The 20,476-nt window shown below is 38.9% G+C and overlaps 1 protein-coding gene across 2 annotated transcripts in view; it reads left to right on the plus strand.

Moving 5' to 3' along the window:
• The window catches only part of SVEP1 (sushi, von Willebrand factor type A, EGF and pentraxin domain containing 1), a 127,122-nt gene that overhangs the window by 19,398 nt on the left and 87,248 nt on the right, over positions 1 to 20,476 (plus strand). For both annotated transcript variants that reach the window (XM_067464352.1, XM_060762511.2), the window contains exon 3: positions 941 to 1,117. In XM_067464352.1, the coding sequence (XP_067320453.1) occupies positions 941 to 1,117 (177 nt within the window). The remainder of the gene's footprint in view (positions 1 to 940; positions 1,118 to 20,476) is intronic.

Below are 20,476 nucleotides of genomic sequence, written 5' to 3' on the forward strand. Positions count from 1 at the left end.
AATGGCAGCCATGTAAGTTATTTTTTTTTCTTTTCAAGGCTTTTTAAAGGGGCTTTGGGAAGGGGTGGGGGCTGTCTTCGGTTTTTCAAACTCCAGGGGCCCCAAACACCCGAGATAGCTGTGTGGATTGGGACCAGAAGTTGCATGGTGTAATCTCCAGGCCCAATCCACACAGCGCCCACAGCTGGAATGACCAAGGTCGTTCCAGGTGTCAAATTAATTCAAGACAAAGCAGGGTTTCCTGCTTCGTCCTGAATTAATTCGTTTTTACCGGAGGGGTTGTTTGGACGCCCCAGGGAAAAGCATGGGCACTCGCAAGTTTTAGGCACTGTGTGGATGTGCCCCTAGTTTTCCCACCCATCTTTGGGTGGGAGGACTAGTTGTATTATGTTAAATTTCTATGCTGCTCAGTACACTAAACACCTGCATGCTGAATAATAAGAATATAAGCAAATAAGAAAAGGTATATAAATATAGGAAAGCCAGCTGTGTGGTTGTTACCCTTAGTAAAAAGTTCTCTGCTTTTGATCTGGTCACATTAAAGTAGGCCCAAAATAAACAATATATGATCCAAATAATAAGAGTTTCCATATCTGAACTTTAGTTTTGGAAATCAGCTCTTAACTGTGCGGGCAAAAGGGGGGCAATGGATCATTGCAATTATGCATCTGACAGACCTCTCTCACTCTTTGCCAAATTCCTGGTTTGCAATCTGTGGGAAATGTTTTATTAAGATCATTAAACTTAAAACAAAAAATAAATTGAATTTTAAAATAAAACATCAAGATTTTTTTAGTTTAATTGTTCTTAATTTTTAAACAAAAAAGTTTTCATGGTAGTCATGGTTATTATCTTTAATTTGTTTGTAGCAGTTTAAAAAAATATTTGGAATGTCTTCTCCACCCTCCCCCCCCCCCCAAAATAAACCCTCCTGTTACAGATCTGCCTTCTGGTAGTTACATTCAAGAAGATATATCACATTGCTCTTATCTTTGTGATGGAAGTGAAAACTGCTGTGATAACATGGCAAGCTGCAAATGTGGTACCCACACTGGGCAGTTTGAGTGCATCTGTGAAAAAGGATACTATGGCAAAGGTTTACAGCATGAATGTTCAGGTCTGTATACATTTTTTTTTCTTTTATGATTCTCAACATAGTTAGACTAGGAGACTAGGGTTTGAATCCCTACTTGGTAATTGAAACCTACTGGGTGACCTTGGGGAAAACACATACTCTAAATCAAAGAGAAAGACAAGGGCAAATTCCTCCTGAGCAAATTCTGCAAAGAAAGGCCCATCACAGATTCATGTTAGGATCACCATAAATAAGATTTCACTTGAGAGTATGCTGTAACAAACAAATGTAAGAATCCTAGAACTGAGGGCCTGCCCAGACAGGACCCTTATTGCGGTATCTACTGCAATAAAGGAGCGGCTGTCCAGATAATTTTCTGGATAGTCCCAAATTAATTATCTACTACCAAGCCAGGAAAATCCTGGTTTGTAGCAAATTAATTTGATAGTGGATTTATTTTACGCCTTCTTGGAAAGCGCTGGATAAATCTATTTCCAGGTCTAGAGTGCAGAATCCTGCAGTCCAGACAGTATTCCCACAGTTTACCAGTGTACCCTAAATAGGAGCCCCCGGTGGCGCAGTGGGTTAAACCCCTGTGCTGGCAGGACTGAAGACTGACAGGTCGCAGGTTTGAACCCGGGGAGAGCGCAGATGAGCTCCCTCTATCAGCTCCAGCTCCTCATGCAGGGACATGAGAGAAGCCTCCCACAAGGATGATAAAACATCAAAAACATCCAGGCGTTCCCTGGGCAACGTCCTTGCAGACGGCCAATTCTCTCATACCAGAAGTGACTTGCAGTTTCTCAAGTCGCTCCTGACACGACAAAAAAAAATCAGGCTAAATAAGCCCATTAAACTATAGGAATACCACCCCCTCTCCGTAAGCACCCAACCCTCTTAGAAAATCACTCCCCCCCCCCCCAATGCTTTTCTGGCGCGTCATTTCTATGCGCCGGGAGTGCTGGCCAAGGCTTGTAATGGAGACCACTTAAGTTTTTATTACTTTCCTAAGGGGTCTGGGGACTTGGGGGGGAGGGGGGTATGTCCTCCAGACGTTCTCTCAGGTTAGTCCTGAGAGAACATCTGGACACCTACCCCAGAAAGTGTTTGCTTTCTGGGGTGGTTGTGGACAGGCCCCCAGGAAAATGCACGCTTTTCAAAAGCAGATTCTCCTTGATTAAAGGTCTGTTTGGATCCGAACTGAGTTAGAAGCTTGCATTTATTTTTTCCTCTTCTTTCAAAGTATCATCAAGTTCTTCAGCCCAGTAGCATAGGAAGCCCCAGGCTTAAATATATAAACCATATTGAATTGGGGTTTTTATAAAAAAATGAATGTCTGGAAAGTGAATTGCTTTCAATCTATAGCTAAACACATGTGTGTTGGGCATCTAGTTGCTTGATAACCCCATTGTTCGTGTAGGCCTAGCCAGCTAGTATCCAGAATTTGGGCCTCTATGTGCTAAAAATCAGAAATGCTAGAATCTTAAGAATGAATAATGTATTAAAAATACTATTGCTGAATAGGCATTTGAAATGTCATAAATATACACTCTTATCAGTGGTGTGATACTGACTATAGTTTTCCTTTAAATTCATGATCATTGTTTACTTAAAGTGTGAAAACATTTCGGCTTCTTCTTCTGGGTTATTTTAACCAAAAACACTCTCAGTACTCAGTTCTCAGTGTTTGGCTCTTAATGTTTATTGTTTGCATTTTCTTGGAAATACAATCCAATCTTTTCTTATGTTTTGACTGAACACTGAGTTACAGATTTCAATGTAGATGTCTCAGTGGATTAGCCCATATTTTTCATGCAGAAGGCCCTAGGTTCAGTCCCTAATGACTCGTCTACACTGTAGAATTAACACAGTTTTGACACCTCTTTAACTACCATGATTCAATGCTATGGAATCGTGGTAGTTGTAGTTTTACACAGCCTTTAGCCTTTTCTGTTAAAGAAAGTTTAGTGCCTCACTAAAATTCAAATCCCAGTGCTCCATGACATTGAAGTATAGCAGTTAAAATGACATCAAACTACATTAATTCTACAGTGTAGATGAATCCTTTGTGGTGTTACTTTGACTGAGATCGAGGAAGTGATGTTGCAAGTCCAAATAGGCAATGATTGTTCATAATAACCCAACAGTGTTTCTGATATTCTTAAGCAGAGATTGGAAACGTTACTATTCTGGGTCTAAAACTCACAGAATTCACCCATCTTGCATGGCCAGTGGGTACTAAAGTCTAGGAGATTATTTTTCCAAGTTCTTGTATTAAACCAAAAAACTAATGGAAGCTAAAATTACATAACATAGAAAAGTCCTGGAATGTAAAATTAGCAGAAATGAGCCCATCAGTTCTATTTTTATCAGTAGGAATTGAATTCTTTAAGTTTCTAAGAATGTTAGCCATATAATACTAAAGTTTTTGAAAACAAATGCATTCTAGAAGCTTAGATTGCTACACATAGCTAATGCTTTAGTTGTTGTCACTAATTGCAACAATCAAACACATCTGTCCTAGATTAGACTGAGAGTGAAGATGGTTGGTTTATGCAAATTTAGTTTTCTGATCGGAAATGGCTGCGTATTTCTGGCTTTTCAAGCCAAATGAAATTTTGATTCAGCTCCATTCTGGAGCTATCAGAACACCTTAATCCTTATGTTCAGTACAGGCCAGACAGTATAAAACCATAGGGTTTTATGAGTGAATCTGGCAACACATCGTTATTTTTTGTAAGATCATCAGCAATGCATTGGCAAATAGAAGTTTTTAAGAAGTTTTATACAGCATTATAGAATGCATAGTAAGAAGTGCCATCTGCTCCACATGAGCTTCTTGCAGATAACACAGTTCAAGATGTATACACAAGTCATAATATTTGGCCTGAAGGGCTTAGCTTTTCTTATAAACATGACTTAATCATTCTCAAATCTTCCTTTTTTAAAAAAGGGAAAACATCTCAAATAAGCAAGCAGATAGAAAACTGTAATATATGGGAAGTTGGTGTTCTAAGCAAGCTTAAATGAAGAGTTTAATGGCTGGTGATGCTTTTATACTGAAGCTTTTGGTTTTCAGATATTAGAAGCATGTTACATTGAAAAATATTTTAATAGACTAATCAGTAAAAAAAAAATCCAGCCATTTCCATATAATTTAAGAATTCTATTTTATATTTTTGTCAGTAAAGTTGGTGAAATATCCGGTGCCAGAGAAACTGAAGTTGGATTTTCAGAGATCAGTTATGGCATTTCATTTCCCCACATAACTGTACTGTATAGGGATGAATGTAAAATAATTCACAGTGTGCTGTATGCAGAATTGACTTTAGTCACATCTCCACAAACACTTTATTTAGAAGCAGTGGAGGGTTCAGCTTCATGGCACTTCCAAAATGCATGGAGCTGATTCAGCTTAACACAGCTTTGAACAATGTTAACAAAAGTGACAGGTTGCTCAACATTTCCCTAAGAATCTGGAGTAAACTGTAACTTTAGGCACATATAAACAGTGGACCAGTCCCGGGACTAAACCAGCCACAACAATTTACATGGCCATCCTGTATTCCCCTGATTTGGATGACCCATGTACACAGGGTGGCACTTATCGCAGCCTTCCTGTTCTCACCATAGCAGTGGCCACTAGGTGTGAAATGGCTAGTGGCTGTTGCTCATTGCCTGGAGTGATGTCAGCCAGAGCACAAGGATAATTGAGGAAGGGGAAGGGGGGACGATTCCTCCTCCCCATCTCCCTTTCCAGTGTCACTCTGGTGCCCTGGCCAATAACACTCCAGGTGATAAGTGATGGACACCACTCATTTCGCACCAGGTGGCCACTGCTGTGATCACAGGAGGGGAACAATAAGCGTTGCCATCCATCAGCTGATCTGAGGTTTGCCACTCTGGGTAAAGTATCCATGTAGAGCTGCCCTTTGTTTGTGTGAGGTAGGATGCCTATGTTTTGTTGATCACTCATATCTACTTAAGCTCCTGGGTCCCTTGAAAAGATGTTTTGTGTGTGAGAAATTAAGAACTTTCCAGAAAGATATGGAATGTGGAAAGGATGAATGCAGTACATAGAGCACCAGCTTTTAGAACACTTTCCAATGAGCAGAGCTGCCACTGGATACAGTACATTATGTTTAAATAATGTTCCTTTAGTGTTGTTAGATGTAACCGTTGACTACTGTCTAGTGTGCAAATCTGCATATACATATTTTGAAAATAATTTGTTGCAGGTAACAGTGTCACCTGCAATGACTCTCTTTCATACTAAGAAGGCTGTAATCCTATTGGTTTCTAGAGGTAATCCAGCTACCATCTAACTATTACTAGGTGTGGCGAGTAGCATTTTTTCACTCAGTAGTCCTTGTGTATAGTAAAAGCGTGGCTTATCTCATATAGTTTTTCAGCAAAAGTCCTGTCCTGGCCCTGAAAATGTGGATTCTGTTATTCCATCTTACTTCCATTGTCTTCAAGGAGAATGGTGTTGTACAGAAGCAGGTTTGACAGTGGCACTTCCTGAACTACTGGTAAATATACAGCTAAACAGCACCCAAAACTAGATCCTAAGGGTGCCATAAAAAGAAGTTAACACTATAGCACAAGGGTGCTTCAAAATATACCAACAATATTTCGAGGTGGCTTAACAGATTGTTGTTAGCCTTGTGATGTTGAATTAAAGGAACGGGAAAGGTGGGTGGAAATTAGAGAAAGACACATACCAATTTTTCTACAGTAATGGAAGCGTACTAATTTTCTGCACAGGAAAAGCACTAATGTATTAATAATGCATAACAGAATGAGATACAAACCCCAATCAGACAATAATGACCTGCACAGCATCTACAAGTAATATAATGTTTTTAGGGAAATTCCAAGCTGTGTGCATTTGTAATTGTTTTATGGTCTGCATGCAGATTTCACATTAATGTCTCAATGGAGTTTGATAATAGATCTTCCTAAGCAGCAATGGAAAGATTATCTTCTTCAGCTGCTGATACATTGCTTAAGAACTTTTTTTATAGAGATGATTCATTTTTACCGTTAACACAAGAGAGAGAAAATAAATGATAGCTGAATATATTTCAATGAACCCATGGTTTTTTCCAATTTAATTTTTATTTCTTTTATTTTTCTTCCTCTCTCTCTCTCTCTCTCTCTCTCTATATATATATATATACATACATACACACACACACACACACATATATATATATACACACAAACATATATATATACACACACATAATTATAAATACATACATATATTCATAAAAACAATGAAACAAATCTATATACATGTATGTACACAAGTAGTAGTATGATACTACCTAACATCTATATAATATTTGTATTGGACTATGCCTTTCCCTTCTCTCACCCCTCCTCCAATGTGGTGACTTCTCATCCTTTGGCTTGGAAACATTCATATATAGTCCTGTTCTTCCTTCCTGGACCCATCCTGACAGGGCCCATATCTCAAGCCCTCTCACATTTTTATAGGAGTGTCCAAATGATGCCTCCAACAAAAGAGGATTAATTTGAGACATAGCAGGAAAACCCTGCTTTATCCCGAATTAATTTGATAGCTTTTAGGTAGCCCCAGGACTACCCGGGGGCCTGTCCACACACACATCTCACACCTTTTGGGCTCCTGGAGTCCAAAGATGCGAGATGGTGCGCCCCTCCTTCCTACCCCCTAAAAATAAAAATAAAATTTACTGGGAGCCATTGGGCATACCAATGAGGGGCAAGAAGACAGAGGAAGCTAGGAGTGATTGTTCCATCAGTCTGAAGAGAGACCTAATGGGGCTCAGTAAGTTTTATTATACAGGTTTTGTTGGGGTTTTGGAGTGGGGTTTTGGAGTGTTCCCATGGCAGCGTGGAAGTTACTGGGCTGCCATGGGGACAACCCATAGAAAAACCAATTTATTTCCCTCCAGGGTGTCTGGACTTTAATGCACTTTGGAGCGGGTTTATTTAACCCACTCTGAAGTGGGTTAAATGTATGTCTGGAAGCACCACCTGTTACATTGTTGTTCTATTATTCCTTTTGGCCTATGAGTTATTATTTATAGATTCCCTATAAAGATTCTAACAGATTAAATTATGAAGCCTTCAATAAAAGCTTTTCCCTTGGTTTCTTTTTTTTTTTTTTACAAAGTTGAAAAATAGATTCCAGCTCTTGATAAGTTTTGTGTGTGTGTGTGCTTTTTCTTTGTTGATCATTGCTACTTTGTCCATTTCTGCTATTTTGAAAATTTTTACAATCCATTGTTCTATTGCTGGAAGGTCTGCTTTCTTCCAAAACTTTGCATATAATGTCCGTGCTGCTATTATCATGTAGTGCAATGCTTTGCAGTTTTTAGTTTTTTTTATTTGACATTCCCAATAAAAATAATTCGGACTCAGGTTTTTTCTTTGGTTGAAAAATTTCTTGCAGTGTATTTCATACTTTGCCCCAGATTTCTCTAGCTTTTTTTACAGGACCACCACATGTGGAAGAAAGTTTCTTCTTGTTCTTTACATTTTTTGCACTTCTTGTTTCTTCCCTTATGCATTTTAGTAAGTTTTGCTGGAGTCAGGTAACAACTGTTAATCGTTTTATTTTAAAAAATTCTCTAAGGTCATAACACATAATTTTCTTCAGCCCAATAGTCCACATTTTTTCCCATTTATCTAATTATATATTGTGCCTGACATTTGTGCTCATTTAATCATGCATGCCTTTATCAGTTCTGATTCCATTTCCCTCTCCAATAGGGTTATCTAATCTTTCATTCAAACTTTTGTATATGCCTCAAAACATAGTTTTAGGACTGGTAGCACCAATCCTCCCCCTTGCTTTTCATCCTGCAAAATCTTAGTTTTAATTCTAGGCCTCTTGTCTTGCCATATGTATTTGGCAAAATCTTTTTTCCCAATTTTTAAAAGGTGCATCATTTATTATAATTTGAATGTTCTGGAAAAGAAATAGCATTTTTGGTAGTATATTCATCCCAATAGTGGCAAGTTTAATGTACTCCATCTTTGTATACCTGATTTTATTTATTTCCATGTCTCTTAATAATTGTCTTGAAATAGTGTTGTATTCTTATTTGAGTGTGCTATTCCTAAGTATTTTACTTTTTTCTGTTTGCAATCCTGATATTTCCTTTTAGCTTTTTCTTCTCTTTTTTCTGATAACCCATGTTTTTTCAAGAAATAGATGCCTGCCATTTTTATTTGCATGCACAAATGAGATGTGTGAACTTTTAAAGTTTGATTAAATACAACTAAGATGCTCATATCAAAATCACTGGGGTGAATTTGATGGATGAGTTCATGGAACTGGATAGCAATCAGTTGTTGTCTTTACTTGAACTTCAGATGACTCTTATAATATTTCTTTGTTATATGCTATAATATCGAATAATAGTGCAATATTTTATCCAAACAGTTTATCGTCCAACTGCTTTGGTGGTTGGGAACTGTTTTTCTTGCCTTTTCTTTCTTTCTTCCAGGGTGGCTTATGATCTGAGTATCTGAATTGTGAATAATAACCCTTTTTAAGCCTAGTCTAACCTTCAGGATAGGATTTTAAAATTCTTTTCCTTACTAACACAGGTAATAATGGAAGTTACCCACTAACAGTATAGCTTTATACTTTTCACTCTCTGACCTATTTGTACATATATTTTGAACTGCACATTTTAGCTGTATACAGATTAAAATATGATCATCATTTTATATGTACTTTATTTGCAGTGTCAGCATGACCTACATGGCTCTCACTCCCCAAAGTCTCTTTCCAGGGAATGATTGGGCTGCCCTCAGTCTAGAGCCAATCTCATGGCAAACAATTCCCAAAAGGCATGAGAAATATAAATGAAGAATGCATTTAACCCACAAAGAAAGAGAGGGAGATGAAAATCATATGGACTGAGGCTTGGCTGCCTGGCCAGGGAGCTGCTTGTATAGCTTGAGTGCAGACTTTGTCCTCTCTGTTGAAGTCCTTTCTCCAGAATAAGTACCTACCCCATGTATGGTTACCTGAGTTTGCCTACTTCTACAGCAGTGTTTCCCAACCTTTTTTGACCAGGGACCACTTGACCAGGAACCGTTCTCCAACATTAGTACCAAAAGGGTTATGCATCAACTTTTGGTCAATTTTAGATTTGGTTGGTTATTTGGGGTGCTGATTCAGAAAATTGCATTGGATAGACCACATCAGCTCTAGTTTCTGAAGCAGAATATATGCCATCCAGCAGTTGCCATCTGCTTGCCCACAGAAAACCATATTTAATAAGCCTTGGCACTATAAGAGGGTTTAGTGAGAGCAGTTGCTCTCGTTGCAACGGTGTAGTAATGGGGAGATCACGGACCATATTTTAGTTCTTGTGGGCCATTGGTGGTCCACGAACCACAGATTGGGAACTACTGTGCTACAGGGAGCCAATGAAAACTATGTTTCCTGCTTGGAATAATCCATTGATACATAGAAAACAGCACCAAGTCATACATTGATATATAGAAAACAGCACCTCCCAGCATAGGAATGCTAATTGGCATCTCAGGGGGATCCGGGCTATTTTCTTTTTGACATTCTCATAAACCTCACAAATGCATAAATTCACCAATTGAGATATGTTTCTTTTCACAATGAGTCTTGAGAGGTGGGGAAATGCTATTTTCCTGTTGAAACTGTGACATTTAGTACAATTAATTTCTCTCTCTAGGCAGTAATTTAGCTACTCAGGCTAAAATTGGATACTTCAACCATGGGGCACTGGCCATGCTATTTAGCTCCCAAAATCAGAACCAGAGTTAAATTTGTATTGCTGTGTGTATGTCAATGTCTCTAGCTTGTCATGGATTTATTATGACGAAGAAACGCTGGTAATCAGTGGAGTAGTCCTACAATACAATATGTTACAGTCAGTATAATGCTTTTGTTCATAGTACATATTAAAGATTCTGTTTTAGTAATTTATGTAACAACAAATCTTTTGCAAAATGAAATATTAACAAAGTGAAATAGATTAATTATGAATAGTCCTTCGTTCCTGGTAACTGCTATATAGGGTATTACATTTTGGCCTTTTCATCTTAATTATGGCACAGACACTACCATAAAAGTAGTCCCATGAAATGGCTTATATTTTAATATTGCTCCATCGTTTGATGTAAAGCTTTGATTCCCCTCCCCCACTTTGATTTGCTAAGGAAGACTTTTATTAAAGCTGAGTATCTGAGTAGTATTTCATAAGCCTCCTTAAGCACACACAGAAATATTCTAGGTGAACGAATGGTTTATGCAGATAACATTTTATGAGGCAGTCCGTTTTTATAAGTCTGCTGAAATTCTGAGATCAGAGACACATTTTCCCTTCCTTGCAAGATTTAAAAATGGAAGCAAGCCTGTCTTGCACTTTGAAAACATTTATTTTCAGAATGTGAAAGAGTAAAATAACTGGTTCTCTTTGCATTATCCTGATGAGTCTGCTTCTTGTGAACAAATAATTAAGCTACATCAAACAACTGAATGATTCAGCCACCTCTTGTGGAGACATAGGCCAGAGAACCAATCAATCTCAAGTGGAATCTTATTAAGGAAGCCATGCCAGAGCAATGAGTAATGCAGACACATAGCCTGTAGTCTTCTCTATGAAGGGCTCTTTGACTCATGGGGGGTATTTACATTGCATTATCCTGATAGGTCTGTTTCTTGTCAACAAATAATGACCCAACAAGATCATTATTGTCTCAAAAACTGGCATAGAGAAATGGATTTCAAAGGCAAAGTACTGACTTGACTATATTCCTCATTTCCTGAACTAGATAAGTTGTGATCATGGGTTTATAGGGTGGAAGGTTTAGGAAACCAATGTGATTTCTTTTCAGTTCATAGTATCATAGTGCCTCCATTAGTGTCCTAGGTCAGATTCTGGGGTGTTTTCTACACATTTCTGCCACTGTAGCGTTGTGCCTTCACTTGAACCATTCAGTGTAATTAAGACAGTACTTTCTTATAATTGACTGGAAGTGGAATTACAGTGGCGGTGCAACACCAAACCTCCTGTAGAACTAGAGCGCTAGAACTTTAGAGCTTTTATGCTACTTATTAAAATTATCCTGTTTCAAACAGGACTATTTATTGATCCAAGCTAGGGAACTAGTAATTTAAATTCCCCCCAGAATGGCTTTGTTGTAGTCCAGCCTTTGATTGTGTCTACATCTGATCTCTCTGAGGACCCTGGGCCTGTTAGTCAGCGTGATGACACTTGGGATTCTGGGTCTGCAAGTCAGGAGCAGCAGGAGAGCCAACAGGAGATTTTAAGCCCTGAAAATGAGCAAGTAGATAGGAGATTTATGTTTCATCAACACAGAGATTCTCAGGAGAAGGTCAAGACACCTATTAGCCAAGAAGCCCTTATCAGTTTCCCAGGGGAGATGGCATGATTTTCTGTTTATGTTGGCTAGACAAGCAGGCTTTTTCACCAGTCGAGGCAACCTTGGTGATTGAGTATAGAACTTCTGTCAAATCAAGGGATTTCTAGTTCCATATAACATGTTTCCTTTTGTTCATGTTTCATGCTTCCAAGTTTTTGAGGACTGTTCCTGAATCTCATGTTTTGGATTTATTCTGCTTTTGTATTCCTGGTTTTTGTTGCTACTCATGTACTCTGATCTCTCTGGATTAATCCTGATATTTGGACTTTGGTTTTTTATACTATTTTGCTGAATTGCTTTTCATATATATTCTTCAATAAACTGCTTTGCTATTTTACCATGGACTGGAGTGTGTGTTAAGTACAGAGGTGATTCCCAGCCTCGGAGTCCAACAGGCTTCTCTGAATTGCTTTCATGTGAATTTAATTTCCCACATGTTTTGTTGTTATGTGCCTACAAATCATTTTTTTCAGGATATTAAAGACTGGTTCATGTACTCTTTCTCTCTGCCCTCTCTCCCACCAGTATAAAGGCACATGAACTCCAAATAAAGTCTAAATAATGTAGCCTGTCTGTGCTGTACTAGCAGTGGTACAAGTGTTTTTTTCAGGGGAAAATGTTACCTGTAATTACTATAATTAGGGAACATTTAAGAGTGAGTTGGATAATAATGGGTAAAAAAGGATAACATGTACAGAAAAAGTAATTATTCTGTGTGGGACCCATAATCATACTCCATGCTGTTGAAATTTCAAGAGAAAGTAGAATGAGACTTCAGGATTTACTCTTTACAAATAACTCATGCTATATGTAATGGAATACAACTGATCTCATTACATTAAGGGATTGTGAGGCACAATGTGTTTGGGTAAATTCTTTATATTTATATCATTAGCATGAGACTGTTGCATTTATTTCACTGAAAAAAGGATCATCATCATGATCATCTTTAATTACTTATTAATCGCCCTCCATCTGTGATGCTCCAGGCGATTTACATTGCAGAAATTTTACAGGATAAAACACATACATACAAATATTAAAAATAATATGGGTCAAATGCTCTAGTAAAAAGCCAGGTCTTAAGTGCTAGGATAAAATGCCCTAAGTCACGCATGGCTCTCAAATAGGGAGGCAAGGAATTCCATAAGGCAGGGGCAGAAATAGAGAAGGCCCTGCGTCTGGTGCTTTCCAAGTGCACTTCCCTAGGACCTGGTATATAGAGCAAATCGCATTGGGATGGTACAAAGATCTGTACAAAATGTTAAAACAATACCTTTCCTCTCTGATAATGGTGGTTTAATTAATGTGAGTTTGAAAGTGGATTTCCTCAGTTGTGAAATGTCCATTGCAAGGGCATGATTTATTATATAAATATATTTCTCAATAATAACGTTTATATTGTGTTGAAACAATACTTCCAGCCACTAAAGACAAGCTTGAAACAACTGACTTAAAATGCTTGAGAACATACGCCATTTAAAATGTTTATTTACTTAGCAGCCAAGGGTCAGATGGTTTATCTTAACTTGACAACATGAAGTGTATGTGTTCATGTTTCTGTTGCATGAACACATACACTTCATGTTGTCAAGCTAAGATAAATGATGGTGTTTATTTATACCCTGTTTTTTCTCTCCACAAGGAGACTCAAAAGCTACTTCCATTAAAAGCATTTTTAAATCTAAAAATATGCAAACATTAAAACATAATTAAATATAAATTGTATTAAAAATTCAAAGTTAAAACATAATCAAAGCTAAAAACCACAGCACCCCTGACTTGATCTTCAAAACCTTATTCTTTAAACACCTGCCTGAATAAAAAGGTTTTAGCCTGTTGCTAAAAGGGCAGCAGGGAGGAAGTCATTCTGGCTTCCCTAGAAAGAAGGGAGTTCCAGAGTCTAGGGACAATGAGTGATAGGGAAGGCCCTCTCTCCGTCATGGAGGTGAGAGAAGGGCCTCTCTTGAAAATCTCGGTGCCCGGGAAGGTTATTTATTTATCCTGTCAGAAGCGAATTGCTGGTACAGTTGTATTTAAAAACACAAATAAAGTTAAAAACTTGGCATTATACCATAATACTTGGCCACTTGGAGTGCCTCTGATGTTGCTGTAAGAAGGTCCTCCATTATGCATGTGCCTGGGAAGGTTCATACAAGGAGATGCGGTAGACCAATTAGCCTGGATGTGAACCATCTAGGGTTTTAAAGATTATTACCATCACTTTGAATTGTGCCAAGAACAAACTGGCAGCCAGTGGAACTGCTGCAACAGGGAGGTTGTCTGCTTGCTGTAGCTAACTTCTGTTAACAACCTGGCTGCAGCTCTTTGGTCCAGTTGAGGTTTCTGAGCACGCTTTAGAGGCAGCCCTATGTAGAGCACATTACAGTAATCCAAACTAAGGCATGTACCACTGAGGCCAGATCTGGCAATTTAGACACAAGTTTTAATTGTTCAAAAGTTCCTCCTGACCACCACAGATACCTGGGCCTCCAGGCCCCAAACTGCAAAACTGTGTTTCAGGGGAAGTGTGACCCCATCCAGCACAGCCTGGCTCCGTCTTCCCTAATCTGCCTTCTGAATGACCAGGAGTACCTCTGACTTGTCTGGATTAAGTTTCAATTTGTTTGCCCTCATCCAGTCCATTCTTGATGAAGACACTAGTTTAGGGTCAAGACAGCTTCCTTGGCTTTAGGTGGGAAGAAGTAGTAGAATTGGGTGTCATATAGGTGGCACTGAACTCCAAAACTGGATGACCACTCCCAGAGATTTCATGTATATGTTAAAGAGCATGGGAGACTGCACAGAAACCTGAGGAACCCCACAGATCAATGGCCAGGAGTTTGAACAGGAGTCCCCCAGCACCACCTTCTGGGTATGGCCCTCTAGGAAGGACCGGAGCCACTGTAAAACAGTGCCTCCCAGTGCCATCTCAGTGAGATGGCCCAGAAGGATACCATGATCAATGGCAGGCATCTTCAAACTGCAGCCCTCCAGCTGTTTTGGCCTCCAACCTCCAAAAGCCCTTGCCAGCTTGTTCAATGGTCAGGAATTCTGAGAACTAGAGGCTCAAACAGCTGGAGGGCTGCAGTTTGAGGATGCCTGGTCAATGGTATCGAAAGCCACTGAGGTCCAGGAGAACCAACAGAGACACATTCTCCCTTTCTACTTCTCTGTGGAGGTTATCCACCAAGGCAACCAAAGCTGTTTCCATTCCATACCAAGGCCTGAAGCCAAACTGAAATGGATCTAGACAATCCATTTCATTCAGAAATCCCTGGAGTTGGGAGACCACCCCACACTCCAAAACCTTGCTCAGAAAAGGAAGGTTGGACACCTGCCAATAGTTGTCCATTATAGAGGGGTTCAGGGATGGCAAGTTGGAATTTCGTCTTGTTCCAAGAAGGCACTGACCACCACCTTTACCTACTCTGCCAGTTCCCCTCTGGCATGTTTGATCAGCCAGGAAGAGCCAGGATCTAGAATACATGTGGTAGCTCTCACCTTTCCAAGGATTCTGTCCACATCTTCAGGGCGCACAAATTGAAAGCTTAGAAAGCTCCTACAATAAGGATCTTGATAAGGCCAGTAAAAAGAAATAAAGACTGAAAGATTGAGAGGAGCTAGCTATAGTGAGGAGAAGTCCTATTAGGTTTCCCCATCGAGATCTCAGTCCTCTCATCTATAATGGATGATAAAAGGATTCAACTGTTGCTTTTCAGGGGCTCCACAAATCATGAATGCAAAGATACCAGGAACCAAGTGGCACATAGCAATAGGATTCATATGAAGCAATAAAAGCTAGTTTTTACTAGCGTAGTAGGCAGAACAAAACCACAACAAACCCAAAAATAGAAACAATGGTCAGTTTCATTCCAGAGAGCTTTAAGTGGTTAAAGCTGTTCAAAGTTCTATCGTTGCATTTAGTATTTCTTAGGAAATTACACATCACTTCCAGAGGAAGATTGCTTTGCATTAAGCTCTGCAGTTGATCCTGTATTAAATTATTCTAGCAATTTGAATTAATTAAATATGAATTGTCGAAGTCTTTCATGGCTGGAATCACTGGATTGTTGTAGGTTTTTTCAGGCTATATGGCCATGTTCTAGAGGCATTCTCTCCTGACTTTTCACCTGCACCTATGGCAAGCATCCTCAGAGAAGCATCCAACAGACCCCACAACCTCTGAGGATGCTTGCCATAGATGCAGGTGAAAAGTCAGGAGAGAATAGCCCGAAAAAACCCACAACCCAATTAAATATGAATTAATAGCCAGCACTACATCTGTGAAACAATATTTAAGCTTCTGTATACAGTAAATGGTTGCCTCATCTGCAAGCAGCTAGTATGCTAACTTTTAATAAAACACAGAATAATGCTCAAGGAAAACTTGTATAATAATAAAGAAATATTTTATAAATTTATTTGAAAACCTCTTTTTAAGAAAGTAATAATTAATCCCGTACTATAAGATCCACTAAGCCATACGGAGGGGTCCAGATGGAAAGAAGTCAGAGTGCGATCCTATAAAAAGGATTTCCTTTATAGAAGAGATATTCAGGAGTTATAGTTTTCTCTGGGATTTAGAACAAATCTTTTCTGATTATTGCAGACATATCAGATGTTTCATTTGCTATTTCTTTAAAAGACCTAGGTGTGAAATATTTAACTAAATCTGCCTATTTCCATATTTTTGAGAACACAGTGGACTTCTGATCATTTTTACAGTACTTTATTCTATTTTATTTTGTGCATGAAAGGAAGGGAGAAGGCTGTGCTATAAAATCATAGATATCTTCCCTAACCAAAACACTTAATGATTTTTGACATGGTAATAAGGTGATCAGTCACAATAATTGCTGTAGATCCATCTTTCCTTTAATAAATTATCCCCTTAATAGTAGTTATATCAGTATTTTTCAAATATAAACAGTTCTCTTTAATGCCAGAAGCTGGAAGTTTGCCATTTCAGATTGAGCAACAAGTACAAAAAGGACTTCAGGGTAAAGTCTTGGCAAAGTTAGAGAGCCATGTAAAAAAATTCTCCTATTGTATATTAAGAAAATGATTGCAATTCCCTTTTTTGGTATCTTACAATAACTATACCAATGCCACTGAGGTAGATCAAAATTCCATCTTCTTAAAGCAAAATGTTCATCCTATTGTGTAATGCTGAGTTGTACATTTTGTCCTCCTCCCTTGCTACTTATCACTCTTCTTGGCAAACTTTGTTCAAATGGGGTTTGTCATTCTCTTCTGAAATATTCTGCATGGCAGGGAGTTGGACTAGATGGCCCATGATTTCCAAGGCTGAGTAGGAATTTTCCAGGACCCATCCAGACAACCCCTTTATTGCAGAAACTTCCACAATAAAAAAGGGGCTGTCCAGATGACGTTAATTCACTACAAACCAGGAAAACCCTGGTTTGTAGCAAATTAATTTGTTAGTGCATTTATTCCGCACCTTGGAAGGCGAGGGATAAATGCACTATTTCTGGTGTCTGAACTATAGTCCAGATACCATTCCCACAGTTTACTGGGCTAAATAAACTGTGGGAATACCCACCCCCTCCCCCCAAGCCCCCAGACCCTTTAGAAAAGTTTTTTAAAGCTTACCAGCCTGCAGTATTCCTTCTGTGCAGCTCTCCTGGCACATACAAATGATGCGCCAGGAGAGGTGGGGGTGGGAGAGGAAAATCACTTCCCCCTGCTCTCCTATCATTTGTATGCGCCAGGAGAGCTGCACGAAGGGAATACTTCAGGCTGGTAAGCTTTTTTTCTACTTTTCTAAATGATCTGGGAGCTTGGGGAAAGAGGGTAGGGCCTCCCACCCCAGAAAGCACACATTTGAGGTGGATATGGGCAACCCTCCCAAAACATCTGCGCTTTTTCAACGCGGATGCTTTTGGGATAAAAGGCTGTCTAGATCCTCCCCCAGACTCCTAATCCCATGCTTAAACCACAAGGGCACATTGGCTTTTCACATTACATAATACTATGTGATTCCACTTTAACAGCCATGGCTGCATCCTGTGCAATCCTGAGATATGGTATATAGTTTGTTGAGGCACTGGATCATGAAATATACAGTATCTCACTAAACTGTAAATCCCAAGAGTATGAAAGATGACAGCTAAAGTAGAATCATAACACTGTATTACTATTTTCTAAAAAAAGGTCGGGGACTCATAAGAGAAATACAAACAAAAATCAATGCCGATAGCATAAAGATTTGTATTTTAATCTTGAGAGCAACCAGATGTCAGTAAAAAGGGTCATTATAGAGTAGTACGTTCAACAGATACTCTGTATATCTGAACTTAGTTCATTCATTTACCCATGGCAGTCTTATTATCATTTGACACAAACTTTTCAGAAAACATGTTAGTTTATGTTGCTTTGTCAAAGTTTAAATGAGTATATGGAAACACAAGCAAGTTAGAATTCCTCATTATGCCACTTGCCATGGCAAGGTTACTGAAGCTCGTAAATTAGGCTTCTCTGTACTTATACTATTTGATATGTCTGAGAACATCAAAGCACAAGAAGTACAAACCATTGGCCTCCTTCACGATTTGCTGATTTATAATTGTATTAAAGACTTCATTTTTATATAATACTAGAATAATTACTCATTAATTTAGTCTTATTGCTTAGTTCAAGGGGAAATATGATATTCAGTATGGTTTAGCAATGCTGTTTTTTCTGAAACTTTCAAAGAGAAAAGTAAAACTCAGTAACAATGTATAGTTGCCTAAAAATACACAGAAAGTTTACAAAAGCAGTGATCAGGGAAGCATAACATCTGCTTTTTTCCTTTTTCTGTGTCCTCCCATTGACCCCAGTGTACAAGCATTTGGTACAAGTGTTCCTTGATTTGTCTTGGAAAGGTGGTGGGGAAGTATCACAAATTAGATTTAATAAAAATGAATCTTAGTTTTGTGGACATGGTCAACAGACATACAGGTCACAACGCCATTGGCATGAACTGTTCTCAACCTGTGGGTCTCCAGGTGTTTTGGCCTACAATTCCCAGAAATCCCAGCCAGTTTACCAGCTGTTAGAATTTCTCAGAGTTGAAGGCAAAAAATCTGGGAACCCACAGTTCGGGAACCACTGTTCTATACATCTTTAGCAATATTAAATCTCAAGATCACCACCAAGCAGTTGTGGAACATGAGAGAGTACACATGCCCACTTTTGACTCCTAAAGCAATTTCTTTACTTTGTCTTGCCTAATTCCAAGATGCAATCACAAGGTGACAAAAATGGCAAAAGCAAACCCACAATAGCATAGTGAAGACTGAGTGTCCCAAGTCACTCTACCTTCCCAGGTAATTTATTTCTTCAGTTCTAGCATTTCTGTAATTTAACATTTCAATTTGAGTCAGGCATTTAGAGACACTGTTTAGGCATTTAAAGAAAAGTTGTCAACAAAGTTCCTAATGTAAGAAGTCTAGGTTTGAGCAGCTTTCATTGTCTCATTCTGCAATGCTAGGCAAAAGTATGATAGCTGGGTCCCTACGCTATGCTAGTTGCGCAACCCGGGTCAGAATTAATGAAGGGAAGACATGCGCAAGACAGTGGAGCAAGTGAGAGACACAGCTGTGACAGGTTAGGAGTGAAGTAATTTAACTCAGGTGCAACAGGATAAGGGTGAAGTAATGTAAGAGTTATTTAATGTTAAATGATAAACAACGGCTTACGCAGATGGTAAACGGGATAGAAATGTTACCTCTCCCCCTTCCTGGCAAACAATGTTGCCATGACTCTGATGCAGCTTCGTCTCCCATTGGCTTTGTTGTCTTGTGCACGTGTTCCCCTCATTAGTTCAGACCCGCCTTGCGCAACCATTGTAGGTCCCAGTTATCATATTTCTGCCCAATGCTAGATGGAGAATTTTTTTATTTAAAAAGGCAGAATTCCTATTGGGTGTGGGGTTCCTTTCATCTTTCCTCCCCTTCCCAATAGCACTTCCAGTGGCACGTAATGTTAAAAGTTTAGGGATGTTGGGTAGGTGAGAAATGCAAAATCAGCATGGACAGAGAATAAAGATAAAGTTGTCCAGAAAGAAGTATGGTCTAGAAAGAAGTATGGCTGGCTGGCTGGCTTCCTTAATAGACACATTCCAATTTTTTTTTTATCTTTTGGATCCCATATCCATGGTATCATTTTTATATGAATGTCTATCTTTGCCATTAAGTTAAGTGAGGCAGTTACCTTGAGCAGTGGAAGAACTGGTGCCCCTTTCCACATTCTAAACAGCACTGCTGGGCCACTCTTCAGCTTCAGCACTTCTGTAAGCCAAGAGTCAGGCAGGTAGCTGGATTTCTATAGTGATAGAACAACTTCATTGCCAATGGGATGGGGGCAGAAGAAGGCCCTCCTTAACTAACACTTCCCTTCAGTCCCCAAATTTCCAGCATTTTTTTAATGTAAAAAATTACTTTGTAGTCTCTGAAGTAGGGTGAAGCTACCAAAGATGGTTGGAAAATAAGGACGTTGTCCACAATAACAATAAATCCCATTAAATTTTCCTTTGTTTCTCACTTTTCTAGCATTGCAGTAACTTACACCTTTAGTAGAGCATTTGCAATTAAAGCTACCAAGTGAATGCAAGCTCATGAAAAAAATAGAAATCTTCAGTATAAAAATATTTCAGTGTCTCAGTGTCCACAATGCTGAAGGAAAATTACATTTGGGTGGATAGAATTCTTATTTGACAGAGCAATGGGATTTTTTTTGCTCATGGATAGCTTTTCACTCTCCAGTTGTAACATTTGTGCAGCCAGGAAGTGATTGTGCAGATTCTCATTTGTATCAAAATGCCTAGCTTTGAGATAACCTGTTTTGAACTGGTCCAAGCAGTCTGTAAAGCCATCCTGCCCATAGCACCTTACTATAAGGAGGCACCTCTGAGGAGAAAATAGATAAGACCAGAGCAAGGTTGAGAACCATAGCACTTGT

Source organism: Anolis sagrei, chromosome 2 (genome assembly GCF_037176765.1).
Source record: "Anolis sagrei isolate rAnoSag1 chromosome 2, rAnoSag1.mat, whole genome shotgun sequence".
Lineage (NCBI taxonomy): Eukaryota > Metazoa > Chordata > Lepidosauria > Squamata > Dactyloidae > Anolis > Anolis sagrei.